We start from the raw sequence: 23,874 nt of genomic DNA on the forward strand, positions 1-23,874 counted from the left end.
TTATTTTAAATTTTATTTGATATTACCAATATTTGGAATGATGACGAAATATGAATGGTGTAAAAATAATAAAATAAATAAGAGGAGTAACAAGGAATCAAACTACCTCCGTTTTATACACAAAAAATAGTGAAAAAGTAATAAGTATAAATGCGTAATCAACTTTTGGTGCACACTTTAAATATTGAGTTTTGCCAAAAAATGTAACCCGGAAATCCCTGGTCCCTTAGTTTATCTCCCTCCCCTTATCCACGCCTCTTCCTCCCATCCATAGTTTCTTCGATTTGAGTTGTCCTCCAGCATAGAAAGGGCCTTAAGCAAAAACATTTGTGAAAAATGAAAAACTGAAGTTTGCTAAATCTAGAAATTTTAAAGAGCTTTACTAAAAATTGAAAGCACAAAACTTAAATGATTTTTCTATAAATTTTATTTTGATTCTTTAATAACTTAAAGGGAAAAAAATCTCCTAATAAATAAAGGTATTTACATAAAAACTAATGAGAAATCATTAGGAAATGTCAAAAAGTAAAAACATGCAATCCCTACAAATTGCAAAAAATATTTTATGATAAGGCACATCATCACATACAAATTTAAATCTGTTTTCTAGAATATATAGTACATATTTAAAGAAATTAAATACAAAACAAACATACATAAGAACTAACTTTCTCAGAGAAAAATCATGTACATGTAAATACACAATAAAAGCTTGTTATAACAAGAACCACAGATAAAGAAAATTTGTTATTACGAACAACTATCTTATTGTAGGCACATGCAAATGTTGAAAAATGAACCAACAAAATAATTACATTACTTTCAGTACAAAGCAGAATTGGATCATTTTTGAAGTCCCCTCAAACTGCATGAATTAAATTTGTTTGCAAATTTCAAGACAGAATTTGCTTAATGCTAAAACCAAAAAGTAATTAGGGTTTTAACAAGACCAAAAATCTCTAGAAAACAAGCATTTGCCGGTGGTTTTTGCAATTGAACGCTCCTTGTACTTAGAATGAAGGTATATAAAAAATTGATTTTGTACAAATTAATTTTTTGATAGGCATGCAAACAGAATAGACTTATCGACCATCACTTACCCCAAAAGATTATTTTTTGTACATTATAAGATTTTATGCCTATACTGAGGAATATGTAAAAAATTTCTTCAAATTGGGCAGTTTATAATATTTCAAAAATTTAAAACTTTTCATGTTTGGGTAAAACTTGTTATATAATGTGAGAAATTTAAATTGCACATGTAAGAGTAACACATTTTAATTTAAGAAATTAATAATGTTATTTGAAGGTTTTTAAAAATTATAAATGCTACAAATCAGAATTTTGAAAAATGGTTTAATTTATAAAGAACATTTATTGTTTTAAAAAATGCTACTATGATAAAAATATTTGAAATGATGTTTTATAAAGTAATGTATTATAATATTTGAACAGAAGTTTTATAAAAAATAATAGTTCATTTTAATAGTTATGGAATAAAATAAAAGTCACAGAATATTTTACAGGAAATAATAGTTTTACTATATGATATTTTTCAAGTGATTTCCAATTATATTTTAAAATTTTTTTACAATTATGCTATTTTTACATCTCTATTATATTGTATTATTTATTGATTAATCAAATACATCTTTAATTAGTTTTGGTAAATGTATCGCAACATTAGTTATACTAATCATAGCTAAAAAGCAACCTTTTAGTTAAAAGCTAATTTGAGTTCATAACTTTAAAAGCTATTTAACCTTAAAATTTTTGCTAATTTTCAATGGAAGGTTAGAACAATTGAGTTGATTTAATTCCAAAAACTGATATTTTAAGAGTCTTCTCTTAAGTTTTTTTAAGAGTAAAAAAAAGAGAAATTTTCATTTTGGGTAATAACTAGGTAATATGCTAGGTACTAAAAAAATAATTGAATTTGATTCATCTGTGGAGACCCATTGAAAGAAAGAAAAAGAACATTAGTCAATAGAAAAAGGATACTATAAAATTCTTCCTATCAACTTGGTATAAAAGATAATAAAAATAGCATATTGATCACAATCCAAATAGCTATTTGACAAATGAACTGTCCAATTTCTTTACAGGAATCAAAATCTACTAGTTGAATAATTATAAATTCTCTTTTTTGATATTCTAGTATAAAAAAAAGGGTACACATTATAAAAATTTAAAGTAAAGAAATAAAGGGCACCCTTATTCATAAATACAGTAAAACCTCACCACAACAATATTTTGGGGACTAAATAAATATATTATTGTAGAGGGATATATTGTTATATCAAGGGCTTACATGATTTGGGGACACAATAAGATTTTTTTTAAATTTTAATGTTACATATTTACTAACTATAAATGTATTTATATATTACATAAAAAATTAATTTGCAGTGTTAATTATGGTTAAATATTAAAAACAATTGAAATAAATTCAGAAAATTTGATCATAAACATACCTGAAAACCGTTTTTATTGAAAATAATCTGATCTTTTTGTTTGTTTATTGATTTTTTTTTTTTACTGTCAAGTCAACCAACAAAGTATAAAAAAGTACAAAGCACGAAAAAGATTTTTGTTTGTGAATGCTGCTCACCCACCCTCTACAGAAAATTTTTTTCCTTCAGGTGTTAATGTGATGCTTGTGGTCATTTGTGACTCATGATCAGCTTTTAACATGAATGAAATGAAATTAGATAGGAATGTTACATCTGTGACTTCGTAAGAGATAAAGGAGGCAATTCTAAGAATGGAAGCTTTTGGGGTGGTCAGCAGTGAGTCTTCTCTTGTCAGAAAAGATGGGGAAAAAATGGCAAAAGATGATAAGATAAGACTTTTTACATTATTTGCAAACCAATAATAAATCAAGAAAATAAGTTTGAAGTATGGGTAAAAATTTTTTCACAGGAGTTTATTGCTTCAGAGAATATCATAATATTGGGAGGAGCATGACATTAATTCATATTAAAGTTCGTCCGGACCACGAAACATTATCGCAATAAAGGGAGTTATTGCTGTACTGGATATCGTAGTAGCGAGAATTCATTGTATTACATATACATAGCAAATATGTGTGAACATGAAATGAATAAAACAGAAAGAAAGGGTAGGAGTTAAATTAAAAGCTCTTCTTGGGTACTGTTATTAAAGATTCTGCTCTGCATCAACAATTTCATTTGAACTTTAGCATTTAGTATCAACTCCCGTTCATGCTGGATTTTTTTCAAAATTTCATTATTTTTTTCCTGAAAGAAAAGGAAAAGAAAGAATTAACATTTTAATAAAAAGAAAATACAAATACTTTGAATGAAAATGATTTCAGAGACAAAAATAACAAAGAGGAAATTCATATTTAAGCAATCATAAACTGTATAATGACAAAAAGAGACTTTCTCAAATAACTTTTAAACTGAATATTTTGTACAGCTACATTAGAGCGTTGTAGAGAGATCATAGGTGTACAGTTGATCTTTACACAGTTGACCTTTGTACAGTTTAACTGTAAACATAAAGTTGCCTAAGTTATACTTTTTAAAAATTTAAGTACAGATTATTAAGTTTATCAAATAAAAAAATATTTATTTTCAAATATTGATGAATAATACTAACATACAATAATTAGAAAAATACCAATACCAGTATAGTTTTATTTAAATTTAACATTAAAAACATATATACTTATTTTTAAAATAGCAGACATTAATTTAATCCATGTGTTTAAGATATTCCAAGTTAAGCTATCGGCTTCATAGAAAATAATAATAAAAATATGTTCTTACTTTAAATGTATTTATTTTAAAATTTGAGGAGAAGCCTGTTAAAGTTCTAAGATAAAAAAACAGTTTTGTATCTAGTTTTTAATGCAATTATTAGATTTGTTGTAGATATCTACTACCTGACTACAGCACAAATAATGCAAAAGGGTATATTTTAAGTAGTAATAACAAAAGTTCAGTAAAAACTATCTAACAAATTAAAATGAAAAGGATTTTATTCAACACTGCATATAATTAATTTAAATAGATAAATAAAAAGGTTAGATATACAAATGATCATATTTTTAAGTTTATTAAAATTTATTTGTTTTGAACATTTTTGCTTCAGTTCAACGTCAGTTGGGGAAAAAATTCTTAGAAATTTCAAATTTTAGAGGGTAAGCAGATACATTTGAAAGAAAACTTATTTAGTCATATGTATTACAGTGAAACCTCATGATACAAAACGCACACCTCTCTTTACATCAATACAGACATTTATTAACTCCCTGTGAATCTTTTAAGAATAAACCATTATGTACCCTCTCAAGAAAGAAGACACTCCTGAAACCAGACATGGGCAGTCATTTATGCCCTAAAACATTATTTTCAATCCCTTTAAACTGGACGCCAATTGTTGAAATTTGTTCACTTGTTCCAAACAATATTTCTATTTTAAAATTGTTTGTTAAAAAAAAGCATATTTCCACCATTTTTCAAAGCATGCAAATTTTCTGATTTAACTATATTTTGTTATTTAACTTTCTTTTAGCTTTAAATAATGGAGATAAAATGATACTGCACATGTGAAATATTTTGGACAGTAACATCTTTTGTCACCTGCAGGACACAGGTTATGAGATCTCACAACTTGATATGGTGCATTATGCACTATCAATTCCTGTTCCCCATTGAAAATTCCTTTTTTCTCTTAATCTGACCCTAGTTCTTAACACAGTTTGGTAAAAAAGAAAGAGAACAGAAAACTAATAGAGGTGTTTATATAAATCAAGCATTCATTTAGACTCTTGACAAATGATCAATTACGAGTACAACAAATTTATAGGACCTGGTGCATTATAAGTAGATATTTTCATGCTTTTTCCTCTATGCATCATGGGAGGCTAAATTTTAAGAAGGTTTTCCCAGATTTCCTATGAAGCAATGGGAGGATGCTAAAACATTTTATTGCAATCTTAAGTGGGCCAAAAAAAACTGGAAAAAAAAAGATGTAGTACAAGCTTCTTTGTGGATAATTGCCACCTGGAAAAAGCAAAACTCTCAGTTGTTTTAAACTGTTCTACTAAAGCAAGCTTCAGAAAGGATGTCATAGCTGCCTTGCAGATGTCATAGAAGTCACAAATTCTAATGTTCCCATTTTCAAATTAACGCATTTGATTTGGATGACTGAAGACAGTATTATGAGTGGTGATGATTTTGTAAACATTGGTAAGAATATTGAAACTCAAAAGAATGATTTAAATATGTTAAATGATTTAAATATGTTAAAGAATGATTTAAATATGTATTAAAATTGCTGAAATGGTAGCAAATAATGTGTTTGAGAGTTATAATGAAGAAACTATGACTTAATCGAGCCTATCTGAAAAATAACTAAAAGAGAAAACTTTACGTGATGCTCAAATTGTATGGAGGAATTTAGACATTTTTGGTTCAAAAGTGATGAAATTGATGTATATGGTTTAAAAATATATCATGAACATATAGTAAGTTGAAGTTGAAACTTCTATCACTGTAACTTTATCAACTGGATACATATGAAACAAAAGTATGTATACATATCAAATTTCTTCAGCTATTCTTTTTGTGCTACAAATATTATAATTTTATTAGGTTTAAATAAATATCAATTTAAATAGTTACATTATAGATTATTTAATTTATCCATAATATTGCAATTATTCTAAAAACATTCCATGGTACAAGTCTCAGTAATTAGCATATCTTAGCCATGCATAGGCAACTTTATCATCAACCACAGCACACATAATATCTTTGACCAATAAATATTTCAGATAATCTCTGTCTCGTGTCTCTTGGTTTCTTCTACCAGCTATACTATTTTCCCGCGCCCTTAACGACCATGGGTTGCTACGTGATTCTGAATCCTTATAATGTCCCCTGCCTCCCCTTAAATTCTGGCCCAATAATCCTGGGAACCCTGTATAAAACAACAAAAATGTTACATTTTCAGAATTATTACCTTTATAAAAAAAGGATTAAACTTACATATTATAGTCATATGTTATATTATAATAAATAATACAGGTTTTGAAAGTTTTTATCACAATATTCATAGTAATTCTGAAATATAATTTTTTTTCCTGTGAAATTATAGACTTGAAATGCTCCTTTCACATTGCAGGTACACATTTACTTTTAAGACTGACCATGGACACTGCATATTAATTTTTCTCATGAAAGTCAAGAATAAAATTAGATTACTTTTTACCTTCATTTCTTTGTTATCCATCATTAGATCTTTAAGTATTTCAGGCAAATCTTCTTCAGTATCACACTTTATAAAGTTAAGATTCTAACAAATTGCAAACATTAAAAAGCAATGTGTGTGTGTATACACACACACACACACACATATATATATATATATATATATATATATATATATATATATATATATATATATATATATAGGTGATTCAACTTCTAAGCCTATTTTTTTAAAGCTCTGTCGTGGCATGAATAATGAGACAGAAAATGCATAATAATATGCTATTTTCATAACTGCTATGAATTTGCAACAGTTACTCATGACTGTTAGGTCAAGTTTTGCCTATCTTTAGCCAGGATAAAAAAAATTGCAAGAATGAGAAGTAGGTATTGATTTCGATATTTTTAATTTAGGTCGGAAAATGTTGCCAAAATGGCAATTTTTTTTAAAAAAAAGTTTAATAACTTTTAAACTATTTGTCCATTGTGTAGTCCAGATAATTCCTCATGGCAAGATGGCATATATAGTTAAAAATTATAGCTTTGCTTTCAGTGTAAGGCACCTTAACTATGGCTTTTTATGTTCCTTGGTGAAAGAGCTTTAAAAAAACAAGTTTAAAGAAGCCTTCTCCTTCCCTCTTATGGCACTTGAATAAAATTCCCTGATTTATCCATTATTTTTCCATATTAATAATATTCCTGGTTCTGTGACCTCTCTATTTAAAATTTTTATAATTCCTACTTTATCATCAAGCAGTTTAATCATTCCAGCAAACATTATTTAGTTGTAGAAAAATAGTAAAAATGTTCCATTACTTTTTTTAAGGCTAATAAAGATTATTAAAAAAAATTAAATACAATAAAAATTTATAAAAATCAAGATGAACATATATGAACACAAAACATTTTTAATTACTGTGATTTTTTATTTACCTATATGAGTCAACTCACCAACAAAGATAGGTAAATTAAAACAGTTATACTGAGTAGTGGTTTACGTTTAAAATGTACTTACAATTGGTGTATGTTCAGAACATAACTCTTACAATTTCCTAATAACTGTACTGAAATTCACCAACCTAAGAATTTACCTGTCAGTGTAACATTTCAATGAAATTTTAATTAAGTTGAAAGGATACAGAAGAACTGCTGTCATCCAAAGAACTATTTTCTGCTGAGTCAAATGAGTATTTCTTGAACCTAACAACAATATTTCTTTTCAAACAAACAATCAAAATCAAATAAAATATGAATATAAATGTAGCAAATTTTCATAAATGAGTGGGAAGCAAATGAAAACTTTAAAAAATATGAGAAAGATGATTAATTTCTCAGAAATGGTGACTAAAAGGTGATACTTTTCCAATTAAAGTAAAAATAGGTAATAATAATTGTAATCACATCACAACAATGAACTAGTACAAATATAAACTGAAGTTTATGTAATAACCAATAATTTTAATAATTCATGTTTTTCCTATAATTAAAACGTTAGCAGATTATACAGCTAAAACTTTATGAAGAAGGAAAATAAAAACAAATTTGTTTGTCAGAAATCTCTAATCGAAATAAGCCGGTTTACACCAGACAAGGTCCTAGATGGGACATGACTATAATATTAATATTTTTTGTGACAAATTTCACATTATTTGTCTTTTCTTACAATAACAATTGGTTTTACTAAATAAAAAATAAATGGCTATAAAAAACAAAAATTGGATATAATTACGAAATAAGGTAATACAAGGTATAAGGTATTTTTATTATTCTGTCTTTGGTTTTTTAGAAAAAAATTGTGTAATGACTGTTGTTTTTTTCATTTTAAGTAATGGTTTTTTCATTTCAAGACTCTCTTTCTCTTTTATTGACTTTTCCTTTGCCTTTTCATTGAACTTCATATTCACACCCATTAGCACCGCATAACATGAGTTAGCTTCACTCTTTTTAAAAAAAAATTTTTTCTTAAGTTTTTCCAAGTTGATTAGTAGATATTTCAAGCATATTTTCAGCTGCTTCCTTAATTTTATTGTGTATATGTTTCTTTTCCTTTAATTCAATACCCTCCACCTCTATAGTGCTTTTTTAGATTTCGTTATTCTTTGCAACTACTCTCTCAGGTCTCTCTCCTTTTTTCTGCCAGCTATCTTTTTCTCTTCCAATATCTTCTTTTCTTTCTTCCATGTAGGCTACATATTCCTGATGAGATTGTAATTCATATTAAAACAATTCATTAGTCACTAACACAGGTTGAGGAGAATTAAAGTATTCTTTTAAAGCATCTTTTATGGTCAAGACTGCATTCAAATATCTTTCTGTAATTACAGTTTTATCTTCACAAATATATTATTGATAAACATGGGTTAGCTAGAACTACTATAGAGTTAAGTAGATAATGCAGTTAGCCATTCATATCTACCATTTTCATATATTCAGTGCCTCAGTTACTATAAGCTGCTCAATTAACAAAAAATTACATCTGAGGAACTCAGAGAGCACAAACTATTAATTGAGCTTCAGTTAATCTTCATAGAATTGTTATACTAAAAACCTGCAAAATAGTGTTGAATGGTCACTATCTTTTTAAATCTCAGATGCTAAAATAAACTGCAAAACCCAAAGCATGAGTTTTCCTACTGAAATTACCATAAATGTAAATATCTGTTACTTTTAATTGTTCAAGAATGGAGAAAGAAGTGAAAAAAAAATTTAAACAACCAAATATGATCCTAAATTATTATTTACTTAAAAGTAATTTTAAAACTAACTGAGGATATTGAAGTCAAATTATTCGAATTGTTTGAGTCAAAATATGTTTCAATAAAAATTTAAAGCGCTAGGTAGAATATTGGATATGTATTATTATATTTATTTATTATATTATCTTATTATATTTATCCCATTTCTAAATTTATAATGCAGCCACAAATTATTGTTTGAATTCAAATAGTATACAAAATGTCTGCACTTTCTCAGACTGCAGATCAATTTTACTTGTAATCAAACAGCAACAAAATTAAAATTAATATTAATAAAATTTTACAACAAAGATTAAAGAATGGGGAAAAGTTTCAAACACAAAGTTTTAAGGAAGGTAACTAAAAAAGTTTTTCTTCAGTTTTCAATCTGAAATATAACAAAATCAGTGTTGTTAGATTCAAAAAAAAAAAAAAAAAAAAAAAAAAAAGAATTTTCTTCACAAAAAAACAAAAACAAAAATCTATCTAGAATAATATTTCAAGTTTAATTTCTATGTCTTAGAAAGATTATGTCTAAAATAAAAGATAAAATTTAAAAATGTGACTACATAAAAAATCTGTCTGTAAATATGAGAATTCTTGCTAACTTAGAGATATGTTATTTTAAATGAATACTTAAGAGCAAACTTATTAAAAGTATCTTTGAATTGAATTTGAAACTAACAATTGTGCTTTCATGTTGAAAATTTGTCAAAATACAAAATAAAATCTCACGAATATAAACAAGAATAGAAAACTTTACTTCCTGAAAAGATATAAATCTTTCAGAAAAAATATCGAACATACATATAAAAAAGGAAGCAAAAATGAATATGGTCATAGAAAAGTATTAGATACATTAATATGTGCACAGGTAACTTAGTATTATGGATTAAAATTAGCCATAAGAATATTTTGAATTTTATCAACATTTTAGTAAAATTTGAAATATTACATGGAAATAATCTTAATATCAATATGGCAAAAATCTTTTCATGCCTTTATATTTATATGATCAAAAAACACAGAAAATCTGAAAATACAGAATTTATAATGTTAATTACTCAAAGTTGGAGAAAACTTTTAAACAAACTACTTGAGGAAATATTTACTAGAATCTATACTCGCAGATTATACAGGTTTAGTTTTTTTTATCTTGGTATTATTACTAAATAAGTCAACACATTAGTAATCTGAAGTTAAGTCTAGTATAGTAATCAATAAATAAAATTAATTATTCCCTCAACAATAACACAGCGGGTTAATTATTATGATTCGTTTTTAAAATTTACATCAATAGTGATCAGTTTAGGAATAAGGAAAAAATAACTATAGCAAAATATATGGGAAATATGATTTGAAGTAGCAAAAACCAGGTAATGTTCTGAAGCTAATAGAAAATTATGTTATGAACATAAAAATAAAAGTGCATATAATATTTATTTGAAACTGCCAACGAGGAAACTTTGAGAAAAAAAAAAAGGAAATAAAACTAATTCTTGCATACTTATAAAACTTTTCATACTCTTGAATTTCCATCTTGAGACGTGACATGTCCATTTTCTCAGAATGTATTTTTTTACGTAACTCCTCTCTAATTAATATCAATTCATCTGATTTTAATGCAAGTATTCTTTCTTTTAGAATCAAGCAATTCAAATCATCTTCATTCTCAGCTTGATTAGAATCTGAAGTCTCAGAAACTGTAAATTTAAAATAGAAATTAACCTCAAAAGATGAACAATAAAAAAACATTTGCCTTATTAACATTTGCCATTTAATATGTTCCAAAACTTTAAATGAATGGGGTTATTTTTAAGAAAACATATATTTCTCTTAAGTTAATTCAAAACAAGTAAAAGAAATATACATGTCTTTAATTCATAGTCAAATGAAAGTTTGACACTGATTTAAGTTATCTAGTATCCAGTGTTGATAACCTTTCAAATTTGATTATGTTGAAATCGATATATTTTAAATGAATGTTTGAATGGACATTTTGAGAAAGGATCATCATTAATTTCATAAATATAAGAGGTGAAACAAAAAACTATTTTTTTCTACAATATTTTTAGAAAATTGAATTTGTAATTTTCTAATTAAGAAAATTACATATGTTGTAAAAATGTTAAATAATTTATGGTCCCTAAAAAAATATATATATTTGTGTGGTGATGTCCAAGTTTCATATTGAAATTCAGTGCGTGAAAGATTAAGTTCACTTTCAAAGATTTTTGAATTTTCATATTCAGACAAATGCTTGATCATCCATCTTGCAGATTATTTGTATAGCAGTTCTCAAGTAACTTACAGAAGTGGATATTTTTCATTTCCAAGCAATATTTTTAAAATGTTTAAGATAAATATTTACACTCAGTTTTTAGTCCAAATATCCAGAGAGTAAAATTACAATAAAAAACTATTCAAAATTAGTTATGAATAAATTTTTTTTTGTAAAATTTAACTACTTTAAGAGCTATATGAATACAACTCATCAAAATAATTTTAAAAGAAATCATAAAATTTCAAATTGACTATCATAAAAATTTTCAAAGTTATCTTTTACATTAGGAAATATTCATTGCTTTAAAAAAATCTACACTTATAAAGTAATAAGAACCAAAAAAATTTTATCAAATTATTATGAACAGAGATATGAAATAAACTCATTAGTTCTAATTTTTTTATGGTTTTAGTCTAATATATTCTTAATATTTTTTATATTATAGTATAGTTTAAAGGTTCCTTGAGTTCCTAAACAGTTTTTAGAAGATGAACAATTTAATCATAATGACACATGTAAGCTATCTATTTCTAAATCTTATAGTTTCCAGAATTGACTCAATTTAATGGATTTCATATTGATGGGGTTAACAAATAAGAAATTTTTTGTAAGTTTGGAGCCCTAGATAATATTTAAATTAATTTGCCTCTTCGTCAACTATCTACTTCTTTTTAAAAATACTACATAATAAAACAATATTTAATGTCAGAAATATTAATAGAAAATTAAAAATTTATATAAATCTAGTTCAAAACAATTTTCCATCCATTAAAATAAAACCAGTCTATATGAAATAACTATGCTATTAGATTCTTTGAAATGGATTTTTACTAAAAAAGTAATTTTCTAATTTAAAATATTTCATTTTAACTATGAAAATAGAAAGCAAACAGAAAATAATACTGCAATAAACTAAGTGCATCCACTCCTTAAAATCAATTGTTTAATAAAGTTTAGAAAGGCAATGTTAACTTAAATAATGGATTGTGTTAATATGATAAAATATCAACATGTAGCATTATTTAATCTGCAGAATTAATGGATTAGCAATAGTTTTTTCACAAAGTTCTGCCAATAACACAAGCCTGCGAAGAACAAAAATACAAGGGACTGATAGCTGAACTGTATGTATTTTTTGGTGCTGAAATGAAAAAAAATAATGAAAAATTTCCATCAGGTCACATTTTCTTGAAAAATTCAATTTTACTGGAATTTTTATGAACATTTACCATAAAAAAAAAATGATTTTGAATTTCTTCCCTTTTTGCCTGACTAACATTCTACTTTGGTTAAATATACAAAAGTACCCCTCTATGACATCTTCCAGTCACCATCCCTCTCTCTGTCACAATATCTTTCCACCAATAGCATCACAAAAATTCTTATCTTGGTATGCTGACCTTAGAGGAACACTAGCAAGTATAATCAGGAGTCATTTTCAAAAGCATTTTTAACGTCTGCTTTTCTCTGTGCATTTTGTGAAACATGGCTGAGAAGTGAAAATTTCTCAGATGACTTTGGTTACATATGTGGCAAACACAGTGTAGTTAAATATCGCATGAGGACAGACTACAGACTATGTAAGACAACTTTATCTTGCATATTTTGGCATGAAACTCGGAGAACAGAACAAATCGTAGGCTACTCATAAGTTTGTGTGCAGTGTCTTAATGATCTACGCTTATGGCTCTAAGGAAAGAAGACTGCCTTATCATTTGGAATTCCAATGATATGGAGGAAGCCTAAAATCCACTTTGATGATTTTTATTTTTGTTCCCACCATGTCCGTGGGTATAACCAGAAATATCAAAGGCTAATATTTTAGTTTGATAACATTCCATCAGCCATACGCCCTGTTCCTCATGGACCTAATGTGCCTGTGCCTCCAGCTGAATTGCCAGTTATCTCTTCAGACGCTGAACATCATTAGTTCAAGGTTCCGATATTAGGAAAACTTGGTCTATTGTTCTGATGTTCCTGGATTGATGAGCAAATTTAAAGTCATCTACAATAAAGATGAGTGGATGAGCGAAGAACAAGGTGAAAGGTTCCATCAAGATATTAGAGATATGGAGCGTAAATATCAGAAAATGGGAAAAGAACATGCTCTCTGACTGCTTTTAGATGTTAACTCCAGATTAGTCTGAGATTAAGCATAAAAAAAGATAATCAAAAATAAGTTTCAGAGGAAAACAAGTATGTACTTATATAGAAACGTTTTCTTTTGTTTTATTTTTATTTGTTTTTCGTTTCAAACTTTCATGTACACAAACACAATATTTGCTCTTCATGGTCAATCATCAATTTTATGTAAGTTATCTTAATAAAAATAAATTAAAATGATATGTTGGTGATTTTCTTCCAGAAACTGATGGAAAAAATTTTAACGCAAGGAGCTTATTGTTTTTCTCTCAACCAGAGGTGACTTGCACAATCTGGCAACAGTATTTTTCTTACTTTTTAACCTACAAAAAAATAGCTGGTTGCTCAAAAATTAGTTTACCTTCACAAGATTCAATTTAACATAGATCAAAATGAATAAAGACGACAGTCACTAGACAGTTCATTTGTTGAGAGAATTCTTTTCCATATGGGATTTTAGTAAAAACATCAATATCGATTTTACAAAAAATTCTGATATGATGGTGGAAAATGAAGGCCACTTTTGGAATTAGCACATCAAATAACATATATAAATCGACAATAACTTCTCTTGCATTTTTCAAAAACTTCAATTTTGATGTTGCAAATCAAGAGTACATTATATATGTATAAGAAAAGAAAAGTGATATAGAAAACTACAATTGTGTCTTCGTCGCAGTTGTGATTGTCATTGGCTGGTAAGCGACAGAACTCATAACACTCGTTAATATTGATATAAAGTTTTCTTTGGGAAGACAACAAATGCATACAACTAAAAACATCACATAATATAACTAATTTTTAAAATGAATACTGCAATATAACCAATCTAAAAAAGCTCTAATGAATAAAATATGTATAATTTTCAAACAGGATACAATATACACATTACAGTACATATACATTGAAGAATACAAAACAACTGAAAAGTAGTTTATGAACCTTGTTTCAAAATCGCTTATATAGCAGTAGGAAAAAGTTTCCTAATGTAGAAATAAACAAATAGCTTAAAATAATACTGTTATAAAAATTGAGAATTTAAAGACTGTTAATTATAATGGTTACATTTTAACTTTCAATTCTTGTTTATTATTGCTCAATGATCCATTTATAACCCTAATTTTTTACTACCACTACAAAAAAAAAAAATGTAAATTGTTTGCTTTTTCTGTCCCTTAATAAATAAAGCAACAGTTCAACTAATTTGAAAAAAAATGGTCATCTGTCTAAAAAAATGGTGTAGTTAGCAAAATGCTTAAACATATATCTCTTCGAAATATAAAAAGATTGGGAGCAAAAAAAAATTTATTTCATAACATAAAAGATATCAATTTCTGATAAATCATCTACAAAATCAAACATTAAAATAAATCAATTGCTATATCATTTGATTGCTACAAAGAAATTATTTATACCAAAACTTTCTTCTGGCAATTCAGCTTTTGTATCATTAGATAAAGTGGTCACAGAAGGATCCAATGAACTTGTGACAGATGCATCCTATAAAAAGATGAAAAAAGCAAAAACAAAATTTTTGAAAAGAAGTATATATTAACAATTTTATGATCAGCACTGAATAAATTTATACAGCATTAATTATATTTATTAGAAAAATAGTCAGTTCTTGATGAGAATGTTAATATATCAAAGAAATTAAAAATGATTACAAATCTAGATCAAAATAGTCTACAGATAGAACACATTCAGTGCAAGCAGTGAAAAGCAAATTTTTTAGTTTTTTAATATTTCAATTACCATTGCTTAGGTTTACTATATTATTTACAGTTATGCTTAGAAATCTCTCTATCACTGTACTTTAGGTGACAAATTCGGATGACTTAGTCAGAAACCTTTTAATCACTTTCAAGTGGACACTTATTTTCCAAGTATGCCATTCAACCTGGTAAAATAATGTGTCATATTATAATGCAGGCCTAGACTAGCCAAGTCAGCTAATTGGTAATCACTAGGGACCCAAGCTAGGATGTTCCCAAATGGAAAGAAAAAAATTTATCATTTTGGGGCAAACAGATTTTACAGATCTATAATTCCTTTGTAACTATTTCATGGGTGCCACTCTAAAAAATATCAAGACTGAACTAATTTGACCAATTAACATGATTTTACATTGCTTACCAGAGTTTTCAGCAATTTATAGCGTAATGACTCAAAAATGTACCTTTCTATGATAATGGCACATATATATTAAATCAAGGATTTCATTATTCTTTTAAAAAAAAAATTTTGTTTTATTATTTCTTTTACAGCAACTAAGATAAAAATAACAGTTCTATACGTCTTTTTACACAAACCATTGAAACCACTAATTTACTTATTTTTTCTTTGAACTCTACTAATTTCTTGCTTCATTATTATTTTTTGTTTTTCTCTCTATTTTTTTTTATTTAAGAAAACTTTATTTTAACAGCATTTTAACCCACTGGCGGTTAAGGAAATGGGCAAAATTGGGAGAATGTTTCTCCCCTACACACAGTTCCCCTGTCAATTAACATGGGAAAACCGGTTTTGCTATGCAGAGAAGACTGCAGGTTAAAATGCGACTTTTTACGTGCAGAACCGTCAGTGGGTTAAAACATTGAGGTAAAATGAAAACTAAAGCAAATTTCAACACATTGTACAAATTTTATGAAAGAAAGCAGGTATTGAAGCACTGTTTACAGATCCTCATTTTTACATAACTTTTATTTTATCTTCAATTCCATTTTTTTCATTTTGGTGCGACATCATTACCTGATCATTTCACAACAATTATTCAAAATAACAATGTTCTCATTAAAATATATTATTTTATTTTGAACAAAAAATATTTACAAAATTTTTAAGGAAAAAAGTACACTTTTTTTTCTAATGAAAAAGAGATATTAATTGATAAAATTTAGTCAACTGATTTTTTCCCAAGACTGATTTCAGTCCCCAAGACTGATTTCAGTCCCCAAGACTGAAGAGTAACACCCTTGCTATTTGCATCACTCTATTTTCATACATGGCTCCTCACTCAGGGCTGGATTAAATGGGAGGCTACTGGGGCTATAACCTCATAGACTTCCAGATTATTCATAATCTCCCAGAAATTAACCTTTCCAATAAATGAAATGGATAAAAAATGAAAAACAATGGTTTCACTGTAATTTTGCAATTTGAAGGGCAAAAAACAACTTCAACTTGACCCTTAAACAACTAACAACTTCAATAATCATGGGCCATTTTAGGTACAAAATAAAAGTTAATTTGTAACGGACAATAAACTTACAATACAATAAATATTTTCCAGAATAGAAATCACAACAGGATACTCATAGTATTCAACTTCAATATAAGGCATATTTTGGAGATCAGCAAATGCATAGTTAGATTGTTTAATGGAAAAAAAATTATATTGGACTGTTTTTATTTCTTTAAAAAAAAACTTTCTCTTCTTCAGTAGCCTATGCGTGGGACACCCGCTGTCCACAACTTTGGAGTCAAGTGACTGTTGCTGACTTCTGATAAAATAATAAAAATTGAAAAAAAAAATGCTGGGGTGGGTATAAAAAAATTTTGCTCTGACACTGATTCAACAATAATTTTTTCATCTGAAGAAAAGGGAAAATAAAAAAGGGGTTCTGTTTTTTTAAGCTTACTACTCACCATTTGAAAGACGTTTGGAATTTAATTTTTGAAAAACACACTAGTTTTGACATTAATAGGTTTTGTTTTTCTTATTTCTTTTTTAGTGAAAGAAATTCTTAAAAAAAATCCAAATTATTCTTTTAAAATCGTATGTCCGTCAAAATGATATCTTCTGAACAAACAAAAAGTAACTGGAATAACAGGACAAAACACTAAAAATCAAGACAAATAAAGACATACTATTTTGTATCAGGAAAATAAGGAATATAAGGACAACTACAAACCGTGCATATACCTATAAAACTAACTTATTTTAAACCCATGAGAGAGGATTAGAATCTGAATCATAAGAAAGGGATATATGGTTATTGCATGGTGCAAGAAAATCAATCTTGCATATGGGGTGCTAATGTTAGCTCATTAACAAATAACATCAGCCAATTGAAAAACTCAACTCTCATCATGTCTACTCAAGAAGAAATCATCTTTTTTATAAATTTCAAGAGTGGATCCCTTAGTTCTTAGTAATTTATAACACAATTAAATAGTGACAATCACAAGGATAAAACAGCTTATAAAGCTTACAGTAGGAACAAAACATATTAAGAACTTCCTTCTATTGAAAAAAATCTAGGTTTCCACAAATTATTTTGGAATATATAGTATTACAAACAATATAAGATTTTAAAAATGGCAGTGTAGCTCAATGTATTTTTGATGATTAAAATCAAAAACAGTTAAAGCAACTAAAAGTATTAAAAAAAACATTCTAAAAATTCTGCAGTTGAAATAACATTATTACAGTAAAATGCTTAATTAGGCTGTTTATACCTTTTCTATAGAATCTGAAATATTTTCTAGTGGCTCTGATTTTTCCTCCAAATTTTCACATGTGGTTTTCTCAGGTGGTTGGTCATCAATTTGATTTTCACTTAAAATAACCTCTTCAATGGCTGTGTTAGATAAATGAAGAGTGGGTGACTGGTTGTCAACAGTGTGAGATGGTGATGATTTTTTTTCAGTCTGTAAATCACATGATAAAGGAGGACAAGATGTCTCTTGAACTTGCCTCAAAAAGCGCAACTGAAATGTTAATAATACAATATAATACTGTAAAATATTTTGAGTACATTCACAAAGTAACTGCAATTAACTTGTGGATGGTTATTTTAATTACAAAATAAAAAACAAACTGCTTTAACGCAATCAAGTGAAAACACCATAGCTAGCTTTTTGTTGCTTACTCCACAAGATTACATTTTTAAACAGTTGTCTTTATTAAGATAAAAATAAAAAAGTAAAGGAACATATAAACATAAATTTTCTTTATTTCATAAGAAGTTTATCCCAAAATACAATTATAATAAATACTAAGTGAATATTAAGTTAAATAAGCAGGGTTGTAGAGCTAAACTTTTCATAAAGGAGGAGGGTTGAAAGAAAAACTTAAGTTATACCATTGCTGAAATACAGTATTTTTCAAATAATAAAGCACTGAAAGAAGATAAAATTTTATAAACTATGCAAATGATTATAGTACATATTTTTATAGTACGTATCTTTAGCAGACTTTTCAAAAATAAAGTCAAGATCCTAATATTATTACTTCGTTGGAACACATGGATCCATACTTAAACAAGGAAAAAACAAAAATCCAATGTAACCTTGCATTTAAGATTTAACAAGTCACTATTGAGTAAGGTGAGTTAATATTATAAAAACCTGCTTAATTGTTGGTGAAAATTGGGAAAAGAGTAAATGAGATAATAAAACCAACTTGAAGTTTCATCCATCAAAGTACATTTATTTATAGGTTTTCAATTCAGCCTTTCTCATTAGTGATTCATTTGATTTGAATAACTTTTTTTAACTTATGTAATAATATAACTTTGATTTCATTTTTCACAAGGATTCTAAAAATTTATATTAAGGGCAGCTATTACAGCAAACCATGTATAGATAATTTTTTTTTTATTCACTTCAAAATATTTTTAGATTTATATCTATTTTCTAGTTTTAGTCTTTTAAGACAATAAGATGATGTACATAAACCAAGATTACTTTAGTAGATTATTAATTAAAAAGTTGAGACATGTACAAGTTATCTACAAGCTATTGTGATATCTACAAGCTACTATGATATTTACGAGCTACTAATTGAACAATTTTAAAAATTAATATCCAATTCATTTTAATACTTGGTGGAAAACTCTTACTCACAATAAAATAAAAATTTCATTAAGAATGATAGTGTAACACTTTTAAAAAAAATCACATTTTATTGAAGAAGAAACCAAAATCACATTTTTTAAATAGACCAATGCAATTTATTACAGACAAATGATCCATTTTACGTAAAAATGCATCAAAATTGCAAATAAGATGAAGTGAAAAGAAATTGTATCCCGTGATTCAGAATAATAAATAAATAAAATCAATATTAAATTAAATTTGAAAAATAATAAATAGTTATTAAAAGTACTTTTTAAATGAAATTAGGTATAAGTAAACAATGAGTTTTATAAGCATGTGTGTTTGTGCAAAAACATTTATATTTGCATAATTAGTATAAGAGTTATCCTACAATATATAAGTAAATAATAATATGAGCAACGCAAAAAATATTAATGTTCTCACATCTAAACTAGCACTGAAAATTTTTGTAAAAGTTATGTTTTTGTATCAGATTTCATAACTTAATTAATATTTATTATTTAGCACATTTGAGTGCTTCAAGTTATAAAAATCACAACTTTTTATTTTGAAATTCATTCATTATAAAACAATTAACAAATATTATTTGTTACACGTTTTATTTTGAAAAACGTATTTTATTTTGATCAATGATAATTTTCAGTAATGTTGACACCGAGTATTTCATCATAGCCAATTGAAAGTATCAGTTTTTAATTATGATATTATTAAAGAAGCTAACTTTGAGTATTTATTTTTAGTTAACAGTAAAGAAAAGTTAAATAATCAAATAAGATTAAAAAAAAAATAAAATTAACGAAATCTAGAGTGTGTAACCAAATTTTTCAAAAGAAAAAAAAATTAAGTACCCTTTAAGAATTAAAAAAATATTTTTAAGTACTTTAAAATCACACACTCACAATTTTTTTTCTTTCTTTTATTACAAAAAGTTCTTTATATATATACAGAAAATCAGGGATAGATTAAGAGGAAGATACAGGTGCTGCAGCTCCTGTACCCCAAATGTTTTAAGGTCACTGAAGGGACCTCTAAAGTTTAAGAAGGTAAAATAGTTTTTTGTAATTTTCTAAAAAATTATTCATATTTTCAAGGGAAATGTTGTAAAATTTTTTTTAAAGCATCTTTAAAACTTGCATTTTTTGGGTGAAAAATTTGAAATAAATACACATAAAAGATAATATTTAGTTATGCTTTTTTTTCTATTCCTCTTTCTAATTTTATCTATTAATTACTTTATGCCACAAGTGCTTGGTGTTTCTGACAAATTTTCTGTAACCATCTAAAAACACTCAAAATTTAATATGAGTGTTTGGTGTGAAAAATATAATAAATTTAGTAAAAACAAAACATTCTAATTGGTTTCTACCAATTTTAAAATTTGCATTTCATTTAAAATTTCTTACTACTATTTAACATTTATAATTTCATAGAGGATGTGTTTGTTGAGTTGACATAGACATTAAATCATATTTTAATGCTTAATGCAATTATTTTTGTAAAAACAGTCAATACACTCATGGACAAAAAAATTAGAGCACCAAGAAGGAGTCGTCAAAATGAAACGAAATTTTACATACGTAATGACTACTTTGATATAAGTAAATTATTAGAAAATCAAAGAAAAACAATAATCTTTGATTTTCTAATCATTTACTTATAACAAAGTAATCCTTACATATGTAAAATTTCATTTCATTTTGACGACTCCTTATTGGTGCGCTAATTTTTTTGTCCATAAATAAACAAATATTTCAAAAAGCTCTTCAGTTGCAAATTTTGTAATATCAGTAAGTTTCGGCTAATTTAGCAAAGGTAGTATCCCAAGTTATACATCAGCCCCAAGCTCCAACAAATTGTAATTCAACTCTGCATAAAATTAACATATTGCAAAATATTTATAAAACTTAATCATAAAAAAATTATGCATGATTTCAAAAGCATTCAACGTGGATTCACTCATTCTATTCTTTAAATGAATAATACTTTATGAATTACATAAAAAAAATTAACTTTAAAATTACAATTTCTTACGTTTAATTTTTAAAAAAAAGTTATTGGGTGTATCATTTAAGATTTAAATAAAAAATTCTTTACAACTGTAAACTAAACGAAGGCATTTATAAGACTAATATTTTTGATCATATTGAACTGATAATTATGTTAAGACAATAAAGCAAACAAAAAAAACCAATAAATTCATATCACAAATGTGATTTAGTACTAGATTGCCCAAGGAAGTCATTTCGACTGCTTTTTAATTTCAATTAGAAACACAATGATGACACAATTCCTTAGAACTTTATGACTTTTTGTACAACATATAATGTTTTTTATCGTTAATATTTACTAATAACTTGCTATATAACTGAAAATAACATCAAAAATATTAAAAATTAATTTTAAACAAATTTCTTTATACATTTATTATTATTTCCCAATGCAGGCATTTTGTCTGCTTTTGGGCAATATAGGTATTTCAGTCTTTCTAGTGTTAGTGAATAGCACCCTTTAAAATTATTATTAAAATCCGTAATTTGGTTCAATACTTTTGACGAAAATATAAAATCAATACTTTAAAATGAAAATATAGTGAGCATTGCCGCCACACATTTTAATCGGGCTTTTGAAGAAAAAAACTAAAAATAAGCACCTTTAAGCACTTTTCAAAAACGCTGGGCACACTGAAATCATTATCTTGCATTCTTGATGTATGCATTGTGACGTGACACAATATACAAAGAAATTAGTTTAATTATCAGCATTTAGCTTTAATTTTTAACTCATCTACGAGTATTTTGTACTATATTTCAGCATATGAAAATGTTTATATTTCAAAAGGATAAGTTATAACAATTAAATTTTGAAATGCTATTACTGTAATTAAGTACAAAACTGTATAATATTAACTCACCAAAGTAAGAAGCCTAAGACAATTAAAATTATTCTAAATAAAAGCAATTCTGAACAACTTCCTGTACTACCTATTTGTGATTTTTTTTCTTGGAGAAGTTTGACAGAGTGATGTCCTCTTCACATTCAACAAAGCAATTTACTCCCTTTTGAAACTTTTCAATGAGGGACCTTCAAATTTTTTTAACATAAGAAGGGGCGAGTAGAAAAGTAGCCCCAGCTTTAAACAAAAAATTTTTTGTTGTTACCCCTGGTTATGCTCACTCTCATAACATAAATAGCTCAAAATATAAGGAATGCTTTAGTCCTGTCAAGCTTGATTTTGGTGGTCTTTCAAGATTTCCCAAAGATAATTTATTTTCTTTAAAAGGCATTGTAAGACATTTGAACTATTTAAGGAAAGAAAAATCACATACTAGTTAGCTCTTTAGCCGAACTAGCCTTTCTTGGGAGGAAAATAAAGGTTCACAATATAAAAAACCGGCAATACTTGAATTATAGTTCTGAAACAGCATCCTGAGCATTAAAAAGAACTGGAGCGACATTCTGGTACATTCCGCCCCCCCCCTACATCACAGTAAATAAATTACAAATAATTTCTGCACTAATTCGATATGGCAGAAAATGCTTTTTTGATAAACTTTATTTGACTTTATTATCCAATATGTTGTATACTATTGTAGTCACTGTTAATTTTGATTTTTTTAAAACTAAGCTAATGTTGTAAAGTTAACAAATTAAAAACAATTAACACAGTAAGACCACAGCAAAAATATTATACTTTTACATTTTTGACCTTGAATTTCTTCTTTATCTTATTTGATGCTGTCTTTCATATCTCTACCCACAGCTTTAAATGAATTATATTTGTTGCTGTTACAGGCTGATAAAAATTGTTTCCAAAGCATATATGCAGGGATGAGAGTAGTTGGAAAGTAAAAAAGAGGAAATTCAAGAATATATATATATATATATATATATATATATATAAGTTTGACAAAAAAGTGCAATTTTTAAACTTGTAAACCATGTGATTATAAATCTCGATGATTAATTTTAAAATTGCATGAATATATAAATATGAATCACATGCATGATTTTAAATTAAGAGAATATGAATCCCGAAATGAGGCTTTTAAATCATGTGAATATGAAACTCTATATCGAATTTAAAAAATGCGATAATACAAATCATGATGTGTAATTTTTAGATCACGTAAATACGAATCACGATGCGTAGTTTTTAAATAGCGCGAATACGAATCCCACTGTCTAATTTTTAAAGCAAGTATAAATAGGAAAATCGATGTTTGATATTACAACCGCAAAAACGAATCACGACATTGGATTTTAAGCTCGCGAGAATACGAATCGCTACATAGGGTTTTAAAAGTGCATAATTACAAATAGCGATATTGGATTTTTAAATCTCGTAAATAAGAATCGCAATGTATGACATTTAAATCGCCTGATTAAGAATCGCAACGTTCAACTTTTAAATCAGGTAAATACAAAAATCAATGTTTGAAGGAGGAATGAGGACTTCAATACTTTCGCTTCGCAGAAAATTTAATTCCTCATAAAATATTTTACCTTGTGCAAAAAAAAATTTCAGCGGAAATTAGCGGGAAAAATCTGAAAAAATGCAGAAATCCGCGAATCCGCGGAAAAATCACATCCCTGTATATGAATACATTCGGAAAAATTTTCACAAATC

General features: G+C 26.9%; 1 protein-coding gene across 14 annotated transcripts in view; it reads right to left on the reverse strand.

The window, feature by feature from the left end:
* Positions 1-549: 549 nt before the first annotated feature.
* Positions 550-23,874, reverse strand: part of LOC107446425 (uncharacterized) — a 55,929-nt gene continuing 32,604 nt past the window's right edge. For 8 of the 14 annotated variants that reach the window (XM_016061058.4, XM_016061063.5, XM_016061062.4 and 5 more), the window contains exons 10-15: positions 17,865-18,116; positions 14,819-14,903; positions 10,485-10,680; positions 7,382-7,442; positions 6,244-6,309; positions 550-3,260 (exon numbers count right to left, since the gene is read on the reverse strand). In XM_016061058.4, the coding sequence (XP_015916544.1) occupies positions 3,129-3,260; positions 6,244-6,309; positions 7,382-7,442; positions 10,485-10,680; positions 14,819-14,903; positions 17,865-18,116 (792 nt within the window). In that variant the 3' untranslated portion in view covers positions 550-3,128. The remainder of the gene's footprint in view (positions 3,261-6,243; positions 6,310-7,381; positions 7,443-10,484; positions 10,681-14,818; positions 14,904-17,864; positions 18,117-23,874) is intronic. The other 6 variants (XM_071187792.2, XM_071187789.2, XM_071187791.2 and 3 more) reach the window with 1 other exon arrangement.

The sequence above is a fragment of the Parasteatoda tepidariorum genome, chromosome 11 (genome assembly GCF_982258835.1).
Source record: "Parasteatoda tepidariorum strain Cologne lab strain chromosome 11, Ptep-v5.0, whole genome shotgun sequence".
NCBI lineage: Eukaryota > Metazoa > Arthropoda > Arachnida > Araneae > Theridiidae > Parasteatoda > Parasteatoda tepidariorum.